Source organism: Myotis lucifugus, unplaced genomic scaffold, assembly GCF_000147115.1.
Source record: "Myotis lucifugus unplaced genomic scaffold, Myoluc2.0 scaffold_12, whole genome shotgun sequence".
Lineage (NCBI taxonomy): Eukaryota > Metazoa > Chordata > Mammalia > Chiroptera > Vespertilionidae > Myotis > Myotis lucifugus.
The window spans coordinates 1,282,224-1,298,886 of NW_005871060.1; the positions used below are offsets into that span (position 1 = coordinate 1,282,224).

At 37.3% G+C, this 16,663-nt stretch overlaps 1 protein-coding gene and 1 non-coding gene across 2 annotated transcripts in view; both read left to right on the forward strand.

The window, feature by feature from the left end:
* Nucleotides 1–15: 15 nt before the first annotated feature.
* Nucleotides 16–16,663, forward strand: part of BMP2K (BMP2 inducible kinase) — a gene marked incomplete at its 5' end in the record, with an annotated part of 126,562 nt that continues 109,914 nt past the window's right edge. Inside the window, one exon of the mRNA XM_014451976.2 lies at nt 16–85. Within this exon, the coding sequence (XP_014307462.2) occupies nt 16–85 (70 nt within the window). The remainder of the gene's footprint in view (nt 86–16,663) is intronic.
* On the forward strand, nt 14,118–14,251 carry LOC111825072. The gene has a single exon (XR_002828184.1). It is a non-coding gene; the product is annotated as a U11 spliceosomal RNA (small nuclear RNA).

Below are 16,663 nucleotides of genomic sequence, written 5' to 3' on the forward strand. Positions count from 1 at the left end.
CTCTGGCTCCGTGGCTCGTCCGTGGGGTCCCGGTGTTCGCCGTCGGCCGCCTACCAAGTCACCCTGGAGGAGTCGCTAGCCGAAGGTACGGGGGGGAGGCGCGGGCGGGCAGGTGAGGTCCGGCTGGGGTGTGGAGGGGGCTCCCCCGGTCCGCGCCCGCTGCTCCGGGCGCCCTCGCGGGTGGCTCCTCGTCCCTCCCCGCAGCTGCTGTCGGGCCGGCCGGGGGCTCTCCAAGAGGAACTCGGGATTTCGCCCTTCAGCCGGCTCTTCTGGCCGCGGGCAGCTCTGATGACAAGTTTAAGTCATTTTCAGCCCTTCTGGACGCGAGGAAATCAATAGAAAACGTCCGAGCGAGGGATGTGGGTGATGATTGGGCCAGTGACTCGGGTCAGAGCGGGCAGGACGGAGGCTCTGCGCTGCCCGCGGTGGCTCCGGCGGGTGTCACGCAGTGGCTGCTTCATCGGACTCTCCACCCGCGTCGCGGGGCGTGGGACCCTGCAGCCCCCGGTGTGCAACCTGGTTTTGCTCCTGCTCTGTCGTCAGTTGGGGGGAAAAAAAATCACAATATATTCCTGTGTGTGTGCGCGTGTTACAGGTGATAATTTGTCCCAGATTCTGTTGGTAGGTGGCTTTGGGCTGAGCTGGTAAACTTGAAGTCTCTTTATCTTTGTGATTTGGAGCCTTTCCTATTCATTCCCTTTCAGAGGGTCCTTGAAAAGGTGGTATGAAAACAGTTGAACTTTCCCTTGGAAGTTTTGTGCTCGGTCCTTCGTTATCTTTACCAGACTGTGTCAGCAGTTGCAGGTCTGCTGACAAAAAGTTTACACCATTTTAAAAAGAAAAGAATCCGCTCTTTAGTTGTGTATTGTTTGTCTAATTGGCGTGTAGAAAATACTTTCTCTTGTTTATTACATGCTTCATTGACCTTTGAGTTTTTAATTGCAAAATTATATTACAAAATAAGTATTTTTAGAAGTTCATAAAGAAATAATTGGTGGATAAACGGTCCTTTTAGGTTCCAAGGTTAAGAGAGAAGAAATTTGAAGATGATGTGGTTTGAAGACAGTAGGCTGAGATGACACTTTTTTTTTTTTTGGAATGTCATAAACAATAGCAAATTAGTGCAAGAGAAAAATCTGAAGGTTTTTGTCTGTAAAATATTCTAAAGGGAAAGAAATGTTGTATTATTTAGAGGTGGTTGTCACTGTTTTGCAAAACTTTGCCCCTACTAATGAGCCTCGCTGAACTTTGGTGAGGTGGAAGGAAGAATCCTTAGCTTCTCTAGAGAATGAATATATAGGGTGTCCCCCAAAAATGCACTTACATGCTTTGATTAATTATAAAGACAGTGTTTATTAAAATACATTTCATTTTCAAAGTAGAGTTATCAGCTGTTAAAGTATGTGTACGTGTTTTGGGGGACACCCTATGGTAATTGGTCATGATAGATAGATTTACTATGCTTTAAAATTTCCTAGCCCTTTATTATATGTGAATTTCAATATAATAGGTTTAAATTGAGTTGTAGGTTTTGAGAAGATGGCTATTACCGCACATGCTATACTTCTGTCTTTGAATTGTATTAACTAATTGAAGTGCAGCTTGAGTAGTAGTGCACTCACTTCATTTCACTAAATTACAGATGGGTCTTTTATTTAGTAGAAAGAAAATGGACTTTAATCAAATTACACTTGTTTTGTACCTTCTATCACTGCTCTAAGCATATTTTCATTACCCTAGGCAAGTTATTTTTATTTACAATAAAAAATAAGTAATTTTGGGAAATGAAATTAAAAATGAATTTCTAAAGGAGAGTGCTCAACCACTAAAAAACTTAAAAAAAATTTTGCCCTAGCTAGCCAGTTTGGCTCAGTGGATAGAGCGTCAGCCTGCGGACTGAAGGGTCCCAGGTTCGATTCTGGTCAAGGGCATGTACCTTGGTTGGGGGCACATCCCCAGTAGGGGGTGTGCAGGAGGCAGCTGATCGATGTTTCTCTCTCATCTATGTTTCTAGCTCTCTATCCCTTTCCCTTCCTCTCTGTAAAAAATCAATAAAATATATTTTTAAAAAAATTTCAAGCACTAATGTTGTTCCACTGATTTGGTTTTTCTCTTGGAAGTAGTCTGTAATCAAGTGCTAGGAGGAAGCAAAGGTTGAAGAAACTCTTAGAAGATGGGACTTGGCCACCCAGCACCCCAACCCTTGGGACTAGGCTTTAGCTTTCGCTGGAGGGAAGGTTGAGGCCTAGGCTTTCTTCCCTTGTGCATTTCTGCTCCCTTCAGAACATACACAACTAAAATTATTGATATTTGGTTTACTTTTTGATTTTGATAATTCATTCCTATTTCAGATGCTTTAATATCCTCTCTTCTTTCCAAATAAGTAATACCACAATTTAGGCAAGATGTTTAAGCACAAGTCTGGTTCACATTCAAGAATGATCATTCAATAACTGACAGATACATTACTCTGATTATAAGATTAAGGCAAGTGCTTCTGAAAAGGCTAGAGTTTAAAGTACCTGAATTGAGGAGAGTTATACCACTAAGTGGCAAAAGGGGTAGAAGCAAAGACAGACCAGAAAACAAACTTGGTAGATTTTATACCAAATAAAGTCAAACACTGCTGCAGTTAAATATTTTACCCTTTGTTCTCTTTGTGTGATCTGCAATAATAATTGTGTAAACAGTTATTAGTGTTTGACCTATTTTCCTTAGGTCAGTATTGTTTAAACAGGGGCCAAGACCCTGTAGATGCTGTGCTCTGAGGTGTTTTGACTCTACTGCAAACATAGGCAAATTGCTCAGAATGACCTCTGCAGTGCCTTTGAGAGGCTTCACAAACTCTGGTTCTCTCTTTGATATATATATGTGTGTATATATATGTATATATACACACATGTCCATGTATGTGTATATATATGTACATGTGTCCATGTATGTGTATATATGTACATGTGTACATGTATGTATGTATATATGTATGCTAGTGGCCCGGTGCACGAATTCATGCACATTGAAAGGCAATTAATTAGAAGAAATATTTTAATATCACTATTCGCCCTTTCTCTGTAATAGAAGTGTCAACTAAGTTCACGATCGACAATGACAGATCGAAACCCACACATGCGATTAGCACCAGCGAGAGCTTTATATATGTAGATAAAGTTGCTTAATTAGACCTGCTTTCTGATTTAGCTAAACTTTTTCCAGTCCAATGGAACACCCCAACTTCTCTTTCAGGTAATTGTCAGCAACACAGAAGTAAATATCAACATGAAGCAGATTATTGCAGATCACACAAAGAGAACAAAGGGTAAAATATTTAACTGCAGCAGTGTTTGACTATATTCTGTGCAGTGAGAAAACCTGAAGTCATTTTCAAGGTCCACCATTTCTTTCTTCTTTTCAGTCAGGTCAAGTTTCTAAGCTTTCTAAATCTCCATTTTCCGGCTAATGAAAAGAAAATAGGATTCCACCGGGTCTCCTATCTACCTACTCCAGGACTTCTGTGAGGATCAAATGAGATGAGGCATGGGAAAACACTTCACAGACATTTGGTTAAAGTGTAATATGTTTCCACCTGGCTGTAAAGCAAGTCATGTTCCTGGGCTGAAGGAACTCCAAGGAGGCTAGTTGCTAGGGAGAGGAAGCCGGTCGTTGCTGCATGATGTCATTACCCAGCGCCCACAGCCACCGTTTCCGGGCTGGGCTGGGCTGAGGGCTGCATTTTGCGTCATGTGGTCTCTGGCAACATCGGCTGCGATTTGGTGGGGTGTCGCTCTGGGGTGATGGCGGGGCTTGTGTCCCACTTGGGGGAAGCCGAGTGTTGCTTTGTGGGCGTCAGGTCCGAGGTGCCGTTTATTGTTAAATGGCCTGTCGCTCGGGAGAGGAAGCCAGGCATTGCCATGTGATGTCATTACCCAGCACCCACAGCCACCTTTCAGGCTAGGCTGGACTGTGGGCACATTTTGCACCATGGGGTCTCGGCAATGTCAGCTGTGATTTGGTCGGCTGTTGCTCTAGGGTGGTGGCGGGGCCTGTGTCCCACTTGGGGGAAGCCAAGTGTTGCTTTGTCGGCACCAGGTCTGCGGTGCTGTTTCTCTGTAAATGGCCAGTGCTCCTGCGTTGAGCATCTGCCCCCTGGTGGTCAGTGCACGTCATAGTGACTGGTCGGATGGTTGGACACTTAGCATATTAGCCTTTTATATATATACTAGAAGCCCGTTGCACGAAAATTTGCGCAATAGGCCTTTCTTCCCCTGGCTGCTGGCACCGGTTTTCCTCCGGCACCGGGACCCAGGCTTTTGGTCTGGCCCCAGGGGAGAAGCCAAGCCTCTTCAGTCTTCAGTCTTCGCTCCTTGCCTGTGTATGCAAATTAACTGCTATCTTTGTTGGGTTAATTTGCATAGTTGCTCTGATTGGCTGGTGGGTGTAGCGGAGTGACACCAATTTGCATGTTTCTCTTTTATTAGTGTAGATGTATGTATATATACACATACATATATATACATATATACATATATGTGTATATATACATGTATATGTAAAATTCTCATTACTTGCCATAGTTATGTTCTGTAAAGTGAACATAAACATGAACCATTGCTCTTAGGGGAAATATAGTGTTAGGGTACTGCAAGCTTCTGTTCACACCATTTTTGTCAGCCAGTCAGTACAGAACCTTGCTTTGTGTGTGTTTCTGTTTAAATACACCATATTTAATATCAATTGTTGACTGATTAACATTGAACTCATGGCCAACAGCACTGCAGTTCATGCCTAAATGAAGTTTAGCTCATACACATATGTTCTCAGTGAGGGGCATCGCAGCCTTCTTGGGCTTAGTAACACCAGACAACACTTTAGCATTGTACTTGGGAGACATTTAAAAAATAAAACCACTAATAAAAAGCACAAAAATGAGAAAAACATGACACTAAATAGATGTTGAAAAGGGCACTTGTTTATAATATGAGAGCTGAGATCAGAAGACACAGCATCACTTTTTTTACTCCAGCTGGTCTATTCAAAATTTTCACCACTATGTGCCTGTGTGCATGTAACTGTGAAAGTGTTGGATGGATTTGGGGATATTGTGTTGATTTTGGGATACAAATAAATTTTAGCAAGTGGGTGACTTTTCAAATATGGAACTCTCAAATAATGAGGATAAACTATATATGTGCATTTATGTGTATACTATATACATGCACATACATGTATGTTTATACATTATGCACATTTGATTTTTAAAAATATAAATAGTTCTCAGGGGTACATATACTTATGTTGTATGTTATACCTAAACTGTTGGACTAGTTTCCTCTCTGAAATATATGCTTTGTATAATAATGTCTTTCTGGTTAAGTACACATATGTTTGAAATGCTGACAACTTGTACCTTTTTAGTTCCTGCTCAAAGTTTTGAGGACTGATATTTTATAATTGGACATTTCATGTTTCTTCTCAAAGTGGTTTAGTTTCAGTTGTGCATGCTAACCAAATTCAGCTTTGAATTGTAGAAATGAGATAGAGACATATGTAAATTTTAGTTTGAAACAGTATCAAATTGTCAAACACATATAATTTAATGTAATCTTCCAAGTTCCTATTACTGGCTTTTTGATCACATGCCTCCATAGGCCTTCAGTTGCTAGTTAGAGGAATTTAATATTGGTTCGTAATGGGAAGAAGTTGGTTCTGGAGTAGGGGAACATATTTTTTTAAATGTTTTTGCTACAAAGTGGACTTAACTGGTTAGTGTAGAGTCCATAATAGCATCCATAATTTGTTGAAATGGTTCTAATCATGAAGTTATGGGAGCTGGACAGGAATGGTTTCTTGAATATGATTGTGGGGGTAAGGCTTTCTGCCCTGGGCATGGCGGTTGGTGCTGTCAGTAATTAGCCGCCATAATTTACAGTGTTCTGTGTAAACACAGTTAGCACTCTCAGAGTTAACGACTAAGATTAGGGTGAATGAATTTAGGTTTAAGTGTTAATCTGTTCTTCTTATAAATTTTACAGGAAGGCGGTAAAGGACATTTGATTTTGCTATATAAATCAGTAGGAAAATGATGTATTTAAATATATCTCATTTGCAGAAATCATCTCTGGCTTTCCAGTAACTTGTAAGTTAAAGTTCTGGAGAGAGGACAGAGAGAACAGAAGGAAGGACCTAACAAAAATAACAATAACTGTTGCTATTCCACAGTTTATTTAAATGCCCTTGTGTGCCATGCTCTGTACTACATGTTATTTTAGTTATACAGTGAGGAACAAAACAGATATTTCTCTGGCCTTGAGAAACTAGTGTGGAAGATAATGTTAAACAAAAATCATCAAGTTATTAATGTACTTAACAGTTTTGATAATTACATGAGAAGAAAGCACAGGGTTTTATGAGATAAAAGCTGATTCAATTTATAGTAGAGGATAAAGGAAGTCTTTATACAAATGTTTTTGCAGAAATCTGAACCATAAGAAAAGTTAGGTAAAGGCAAAATATTAAAATAATGTATGACTGCCTAACAGTGTATGCCAAATCTCTCAATAAATATGGGTCATTTTTAGGTTCAGATTTGGTTGTGAGCTTTTAGAAGAAATCTGATTCTGGAGTTTAATAAGTTGCTTTTAGATTAGGTATTACATTTATCTTGTATTAAGTATCACATTTATATTTGTAAACAATCGGAATCATTTTAATTAGATAATTGCTATATAGCATTCAGCCATACATAATTTTTAAAAAAATAGATTTTATTGGTTTTTTACAGAGAGAAAGGAAGAGGGATAGAGAGTTAGAAACATTGATGAGAGAGAAACATCGATCAGCTGCCTCCTGCACACTCGCTTCTGTGGATGTGCCCGCAACCAAGGTACATGCCCTTGACTGGAATCAAACCTGGACCCTTGAGTCTGCAGGCCGATGCTCTGTCCACTGAGCCAAGCCAGTTAGGGCGCCATACGTAATTTTTAAGTTTCAATCAACTATATAGAGTTTTGACATTGAAAGCAGCATATGCTTTCATAATAAATGAAAGGTAATTTGCAGCAAAGGACATTAATCTACATACTTTTCTTTTGGGTCATTTATGTTATCATTGTAGGTATAGCACCTAGGTTGTAATTTTGGTTGTTCACTGATATCTTTCCTCTAGAAGTGGCAGTTTTACTCAAGGACAAGATTGTAACACTAAATCAATTCTCATTTTTTACTCAATTTAAAACAATTCTCTACATTTCAGAAAAATGTAGTGGAAATTATACATTTATCTTCAATAAAAGTGCTCAATTTCACTAACGTCAAATTTCTTTGCTTTTGGCTAAGTCATCTTTGTATGATTAATACTGACATTCTCATGCTGAGCAGAATGGAAAGGTTGTCTGACAATATTTAAAATTATGGAAATAAATTAATATTGTTAGTATCTTTCCATCACGGGGTCTGCAGAAGGGAAAACTTGAAATGGTCTTTGATTGTTCTTAGTATTAAGAAACACATGAGAAGGTAGAATTGATGACTGTCCTTACATTGAGTGCAGTTTTCTTTCATGTTATTTTTTAAAAAAATTTTTTTTTATTGATTTCAGAGAGGAAGGAAGAGATAGAAACATTAATGATCAGAATCTTTGATCAGCTGCCTCCTACACGCCCCTTACTGGGGATTGAGCCTGCAACCTGGGCATGTGTCAGGACCTGGAATTGAGCCATGATCTCCTGGTTCATAGGTCGACGCTCAACCACTGAGCCAAACTGGCTGGGCTTCTTTAATGTTTTTTTAATTAATCTTGTATATTATCTTGCTTCTCTTTCACTCCTTCTCTTCCATTTTTTGGTGAGAACTTATACCAATTAGAACACATTTGGTAGCTATCAAAATGATTAAAGCCTTGACTTGGAATTCTGAAATTAAAAGTCCAGAAGGGCAATTTCAAAGCTGCATAAGGTTTCATTTGCAAGGGGTTGAGACTGCTTATTCTTTAGTTTTCTTCTGCATCAGTCTGGTGAACCATTTATCAGCCCACAAGCCTACTACTATTTTTAGGGAACTGAGTTTTGGGGAGTTTAGTGGTTAATGACTGAGCTGTCTTAAATAGTTGGCTCTTAGTTAATTTGGAGATTCGCTGTGTGTGTCATCTTTACAAATGAGATCAGTCAGCATATTTCTGCTAACACTTTCATGTCTCTCTGCAGGAAAGTGGTTGTCTGGCCTTTCTACAGAGATACTTTGTTTTTTGGAATTTTTGGTTTGTCCTGGTCTCATAGAATTTCTGTAACACTAAGGGCATAGTTTGGGATGTAGCCTTTGGGGAGGTGTTTTGCAAGAGATACTATTTTAAAATAGAAAAACAATTGTCACTACTAGTTTGTCTATTTTAACATTTTATTAAATGGTGCCTTGGAGTTAACTTTTAAAAGAAAAGGCAAAACTTGGAGTTGGGGCAGCTGCTGATCCTAGTCCTGCCACTAACTCTCATTATGACATTTTGACCCCAGTTTCCTCAAGAAAAAATGAGGATAAAGATGAATCTGTAGCATCTTTTTTCCATTTTAGCATTCTCTGATTCTGTCTGTAAAACTGATTTTCATGTTCTTTCTGATGAGAGAAAAAGAGCATGGGAAGTAGGAGGGATGAAGATGAATAGTTTTAGGACTGAGACCATAATGGAAAGATTTTGTTCGATTATTATGCATTTGAGTTCTTTGGCAAGCTTCACTATGGTTTAGCAATTTATTTTTTATCCCACAGTATAAAATTATTTCTTAATCATTGGGAATACATCTTTTTCTAAGAAATTGCCTTGTGTGGTACCCCTTGAGATAAGGGGATAGGAGCTCAAAATTGTGTGGCATTTCAGAGTATTGTTTAGTTTCAAAGGATATGCCACTTTTAATACATCTTTTGTCACTTAATTTGTGTTCTCCAAGTGACTCATTTGTAATATATATAATTTGGAGGGTACCTGGAAGTAAGATACATTCTTATTTTTCAAATTTTTATTTGGAAAGAATATATGAGGAACAGTTATGGCAATATTTTCTCTGAGTGAGTTTATGGATAGAGTGCTTACCCATGATGATATATGTGAAGAATTAGTTACTTTTGTTTCTAGTGCTGTCAGCTCTAGTTTGGGTTTTTAACACTTATCAGAGAACTAGAGGCCTGGTGCACGAAATTCGTGCACTCGAGGGGGGGGTCCCCTCAGCTCAGCCTGCGCCCTGTTGCAGTCCAGGAGCCTTCAGGGGATTGGGAGTGGGCCTAAGCGGCAGTCGGACATCCTTAGCGCTGCTGTGGAGGCGGGAGAGGCTCCCACCACTGCCACTGTGCTCACCAGCCATAAACCTGGCTTCTGGGGGAGCGCACTGACCACCAGGGGGCAGCTCTTGCATTGAGCATCTTCTCCCTAATGGTCAGTGCGTGTCATAACGACCTGTCATTCTGCCGTTTGGTTGATTTGCATATTAGCCTTTTATTATATAGGATTATGTTCTCAGGTAGACTCTTTTGTTAGGCTCTTTACTCACCAAATCAGCTCTTGTATTCCTTCTAGCTTATTTTTCCAGAAATGGACCTCTGCCTTGTCACCCTCTTAGTTGCCTATCCAAGTGAAATACAAACTCATTATTTGGGATTCAAGGCTCTCTGCAGTGTGACTCTGCCCACCTCTCCAACCTTAATCTCTCACTCCAATCCTATATGTATATTGATATATATGTACTTGATATTTTCTGCACTTCTCTCATGCTTTCTCATTCCCATTTTTCAGCTTATATTGTTACATTTGCCTAAAGTGCAGAAACCTGCCCTACTATGTTGAAATTGATCTTGCAGGATGCACTTAAAATACAGTTACTTTCTTGCAATCTTTATTTTTTTCCGTGAAACCCTGTTAGGAACCAAATGAGTATACTTATGCCTTCCTTTGAAATCTGATGTAGCAACTGTTACTCATATTGCACTTCTTTTACACAGCTTTGTTCTATTCCAATAAAATGGCCAATAAAAAGTTTCCTCTACTGCAAGATTAAAAGCTTCTTTAAGGTTTGGCTTATACTCATCTTTTATCTCTTGCAGTGCTGCACTCTATAGGTATTCAGTACATTTGTAAGAGATTGAAGATGAGTTGAAAAGCAATCACAGGTCTGCTTTTACTATGAAACAGCTGGATAGCAAGTATTTTTGACATATCAAACTGTTCAGTCAATATTTAGGATCAGTGTGACCATTTTTCAAGTTTTATTTAGTTTATAAAAACTAAATTAGCAATAGTGATATTTAATGATAATGTAGGTGTGTAGTATTATCTAGAAGGATGAAAAAAAATACTGCCAGAATTATTTTTTGATTCCTAGTCTGTTTCATTTTTGTTATGATTACATAGATAGTACATCTTTGTTTTGTGGGCACTGCATTGCTCTATTTATGAGATATGCCTCTCAAAAATGTTCAAGAAAAGTTCCCTTGATTTATATAATCTTTAAAGAAAGCCACTGCTGTGGGACAGAGAGAGAGCAGGCTGAACAAGTCTAAAGTATGTGCTCTTAGTACCTAATCTTAAGAAAGTAACAGTATTGGAAATGGTCAACTTACCATGGGTTTCTTGTGAGTGGCTGACAGTACCAAGGCTTAATGAGACAACTGGTATCTAAGAGAATGAGATTAGGAAGAAGGGGCCTCATCTCCTTGATGTCTGGAGGGAGGAAACATGTGACTATTACTTTGGGAGACCCCTCTAACTAGTCTGTATTATATTGGAGGTGCTCATTTTCTAGGTAGCAAGACATTTGAATTTTCTTTGAGATGAGGAAATCTCTAAGCCTGGCATAACAGATCAGGGGGTAGCAAGTTAAGTCAGTGTAGTTTTGTTAATAAATAATTATTACCACCCTCAACATTTTTCTATTCATTTTTTGTTTTTTTGGAAGAGGTTTCCAGCACACCACTTTCCCTGCCCAAATACTGTGTTTACTATTTTGCTTAATTTTTGTAGTTGGATCATTGTTAGGGCTGATTAGACCTTTTTACATACTTAAGTAGTTTCCTTTGAATGAGATTGTCAGTAGTTAGTTTAGGTTTTACTAATCATTCTGAAATCATTAAGATATTAGTACTAAAATGATGTACACATAGTGCAGTGAAATATTTTACTTAGTGAATGTTGTCAAGACTGTTTTTCTAGGGAGTGGGATTATGCATCATAAGCCATGACCCACTTTTTCATTTTCTGGCCTGCATAACAGAATCTCTCCTACTGAATGTTAATGGTCTATTCTTTGTATACAAAAAAAAAAAAAAAAGAAAAGAGTAAAAGAAAAAAAACGATGCTGCTCAGTTGAACATAGATTTTGAATTATTTTTCCAGAAGTAGGATTTTGAATATGCCTACCTGTGCATAGGCTTTTAATGAGTGATCAATAACTGAAGTTGGTAAGATAATTAACTGGTAGTGTATACAGTGTAATGTAGATATAAAGAAGTATTCTTGTTTATAACTGGTGAATAGTTGAATCCTAGTGAATAGTTAACTGGATTGTTAAAAGTTTAATTTTTTATCTTTCAGCAAAATATTGTTTATACAATCCAAAGGAAAAATTCTAAGGATCTCAGTCCAAATTAATAGTTTTTGTATGGATTTCATGTTTTTCAACTCACTGAAGTGGGAATTTAAGAAATGTTGCAAATCCATGATTTAAAAAAATGCGTTTGTATATGGCACTTTGCTGATAGTACCCTGTCCATAGGAATATTGGAAATGAGTTTGCAGGGTGCTATAATGAAAGTTGCATGTAACTAATTTAATGTCCCATACATTTCTAGCATGAGAATTAGCTCCTCTTTACAGATTTAAGGTTCAAATATGTTCTCATCTTGGAGAAGTGCCTGTCATGCTAATAAAGTCTGTATGTATTTAAAAAAGTTATGGTGGGCCATTATAGGCATTGTGAAGTCAATCCTACTGATACTTGCTTTTTAGAAGAAAAAATATAGGGATGGGGGGTAGTGGGTGGCATACAAGAATCTGAATTAAGGGTAAGACCTATTCAGCTTCTTTCAGAAAATGTCCTAAATATTAATTGGAGTTGGTATTATTGGAATAACAGTCTTTATTTTATTTTATTTTATTTTATTTTATTTATTCTATTTTATTTTTGTTAATCCTCAATCAAGGACATTTTTTTTCCATTGAGAGAGTGAAAGAGAGAGGAGGAGGGGGAGAGAGTGGAAAGGATGGAGGGAGGGGAAGGGAGGGAGGGAGAAAGAGAGAGAAAGACACATTGATGTGAGAGAGACAGATCGATTGGTTGCCTCCTGCACATGCCCTGACTGGGCCAGGGATCCAACCTGCAACCCAGGTATGTACCCTTGATTGGGAATCGAATTGATGTGTGGGCTGACACTCTAACCACTGAACAACACTGGGCAAGTTTTTATTTTAAAATTCTAGTGTGTCTTTAAATCTCCCATAGTTGTAGAAATTATCCAATTTAATTCATTTAACTGTGAGAAAGTAGAGTAAGGGATGAACCTAGAGCAGTGATGGCGAACCTATGACACGTGTGTCAGAGGTGACAGGTGAACTCATTTTTTTGGTTGATTTTTCTTTGTTAAATGGCATTTAAATATATAAAATAAATATCAAAAATATAAATCTTTGTTTTACTATGGTTGCAAATATAAAAAACTTTCTATATGTGACACGGCACCAGAGTTAAGTTAGGGTTTTTCAAAATGCTGACACGCCGAGCTCAAAAGGTTCGCCATCACTGACCTAGAGTAACACTATAGTGTTGGTTGTGGAGGACAGAATTTCGATCCAGTGAACTTAATCAAACACTTTTCTCACTTAATTGGATCCTGTGCCCAAACAGGCATTGGCCCTTGGTTGAAACAGGCTTAAAGGACAAGGGGACTTTAAATATTCTGGAGTTAGCTGGAGTATTATTGGGTGCCTCAGGAGTCTGAGGTGGAAAGGGCATATTCCCAAACATTTTTGAGTTAAAGCTTTCTTTGCTCTTTTCTAAGGCCATCTAGTTATTGCTACCGTGGTTTAAGGTGTCAGGATTAATATTAAAAATTTTAAATTTAAGCTTCCCCCAAATTAATCTGTTGTCTCAGTCTAGAAAGGTCCATTTCTAAGTGAAATAATTCATTTGTGAACTGTAAAGTAACTAACATATAATCACAGTACTTTAGGTTCTTCAACTGAATGTAGCATAGTATATCTAGGACTTCCTATAGGGTCGAAGCAGTGCTCAACCTTCCTAATGCCGCAAACCTTTAATACAGTTTCTCATGTTGTGGTGACCCCCAACCATACAATTATTTTCATTGCTACTTCATAACTGTAATTTTGCTACTGTTATGAATTGTAATGTAAATATCTGATATGCAGGATGTATTTCATTGTTCGCGACCCACAAGTTGAGAACCGCTGGTGGAAGGAAAATGAAAAGAGGAAGAGAAGTAGCTGAGTTATTATTCTCCACTTTTTCCTGTTCCTAGTTCAAGGTTATGAAAACATTAAGGCTTGGAGTCAGAGGAGCTATAATATCAAATCCCTTTAGCATTTTATTTAACAGATATGTGCTACATTTATTAAAAATAAAATAAACCAGGTTCTTTCAACTTTTCATTTTATTAGACCATGGCACAAATGCATTTGATTTAAAGCTGGAATACTAAACTTTGAGTCTTTGTAGTGAAATAAATTCCAATGATATCTTAAAACAATTTTCTTAAAAATGACCTGACATTGCTTCTATGATATATGTTGCATATTTTTGTACACGTGCAAGTAAAAAGTTAAAATGGAATGGTGCTTGATTTATGATTTTACAATATTAGAAGAAAAAAATTTTAATGTCATTTAATTGTGGAATTATCACCGTCATTATCAAGAAGCATTTTATCTAGTATCTGTATTTTTCTAAATAGAGAACTTTTTAAAAAATTGAGATCTAATTGACATATTAGTTTCTGGTGTACAAGATAATGATTTGATGTTTGTTTATATTATGAAATGATCACCACAATAAGTCTTGTTAACATTAATCACCACATACAGTTACAAATTTTTATTTGTGATGAAGACTTTTAAGATTAACTCTCTCAGAAAGGGCTTCTGCTGAGAGTGGCACACGTAGAGCAGCTTGATTGCTCTATGTGCGGAATTGACATCAAGAGATTTCGGAAGCATAATAGTTTGGTACATGGGCAGCTGGTGATTGTTGGTCCTGGCTCCCGCAAAAAATAAATAAATAAATAAAAATAAAAATTGCTCGTTCAGAAACTTTCAAATATATAATACAGTATTATTAACTATAGTCCCCATGCTGTAAATTGCATCCCCAGGACTTAGAGTGTAACCTCCCACCCCAATCAACCTGTGATGTCTTTCCCTCTTTTACATCCAGCTTTGGAGGCTGTACCCCTCATTACCTCTCGCTCTTGTTCCTTTCTCTATCAATTTATCTGATTTTCTCCTATTTTCTACTTGTTTCTTAATACTTACTGTATCTGATTCCTGTTCAGCATATATGCCTGCTTGTTTCTCTCACCTGAAAAGATAAAACAAACAAAAACAAAAATAAAATTTCTGTGATCTTTTTGTCTCTTTCTATCATTAATTGACTTCTGAAAGAATCGACCTCAGTAATGGTTCTCAGTGTGATTTGTGGGAAGGGACCTCAAGACCTTTTGAGGGGATCTATCAGGTCAAAATTAGGTTTACAATACTAAGACATAATTGCTTTTTACATTGTATCAGTATTTGCACTGGCGATTCAAAAGCAATTGTGGTGGGAGTTCAAACTGCTAGTACCTTAACACAAATCAAGACAGTTGGCAGCTAGTCATTGTATTTGTTCTTCACTGTCACATAAACTCAGTTTCTCTTTTTTTTTTTTTTAATATATTTTATTGATTTTCCATAGAGAGGAAGGGAGAGAGATAGAGAGTTAGAAATATGTGAAGTACGAGAAGGAGACATAAAACACTTGCTGCATAATGAGGTGTGGGAGTGTGTTTGAGGAAAAGCACTTGGGTGATTGTATTTTGTCCTGAAATAGCTGCTTTTTTCATGGAACACCATTTTTTATTTGAAAGAATGACTGACAAACTATGATTGTTCATTTATAGTTGGGTATTTAATGAAGTGAGCCTGTCACTTCAAGGAAAACAGCCTACAGTGCTGCTAATCATGGAATATGAGCTTTCAAAAGAAAATTTTGGGAAACTTGTATCTACTATTGTGAACTTGACAGTTTTTAATTGACAGCTTCCTATTACTTGAAAGTTTTTCTGAAAAGATAGGTAATATTATAAATAAATATTTAAAAAATATGTGATGGAAGATATCTTTAACTCACTGAACTGATATTTTTAAATGCATGATGTTACAAATATAAAGTACCAGCCCGACCATTGGATTTTAATGTAACAGTACAACAAATTTAGTGATGTGGTTTTAGATACCATATTGTAACTAACGTTTAAGAAAGTACTAATTGTCCTTTTTGCTCTAATAGCAGAGAAGAATATCCATAGTTATCTGAAAAGACTGTTAAGATAGTCTTCATCTTTCCTCTACGTATTATCTGTAAGGCTAGATTTTCATCAAAAATTTTTTATTTAGGCAAAATAACAGAGGAGATTAACTATAAAAGTAGGCATGAGAATCCATTAGTTTTCTACAAAGGCAAATATTAAAGAGCTTTGCAAAAATGTAAAAGATTGACATTTTTTCTAAATTTTTGTTTTGAAAAAATATAGCTGTTTTTCATAAAGATATTATGTGTTTATTATTATTTTAGAGGAATTAAAGGTTTTTAAAATTCCCAATTTTAATTTCTAGTATGGTAAATATGAATTGATATAACCCACATAAACAAAAGCTCTCTGGAGTCTTTAATAATTTTTAGGTCTGTAAAGGGATCCTGAGCCCAAAGGGTTTGAGAATAGCTGGGTATATACTATATAGTCTAGCAAAACTGTCTAATACAGTAGCCACTAGTAGTATGTATCTACTGCTTGAAATGTGGCTAGCCTGAATTAAAATGTACTGTAAGTATAAAATACATTTGGAATTTTAAAGCCTTAATGTGAAAAAACTGTAAAAGATCTCATTAATATTTGTACAATATTGATTACATGTTGAAATAATAGTATTTTGGATATGTTGGGTTAAATGTATTAAAATTCACTGTTTTTTAATTTTTTGAATGTAGCTACTAGAACATTTAAAATTACATATGTTGCTCACATTATATTGGATATATGCTGGAAAATACTAGTTTATATTGTAGAGTTTATTTTGTGGACCTACACTTTGCAGTTGGGATTGTTCACCTGGGGTTCACAGACATCCACGTGTTTTTCTTAGGAGAGGGCTTATGGCTTTCAGTATATTCTCCAAGGTGCACACGAACGAAGAAAAGTTAGGGACTGATGTAGAATTTGTAGGTCACACATCCCAGTTGTTGCTGGTAGTTACTTGGGCGCTGCTGGTGGCTTGGATCTGGGGAATCCCTTTCTCAGTAAGGTAAGCTGGGCTAACCTTGAGATGCTGGTGGTGTAGTGAGATGCATCCTTGGCTTCTCAAGTTGGAACCTTGAATGAATGTTCCCACAGAAATGTTTTTGTAGAGAGACATAGATGT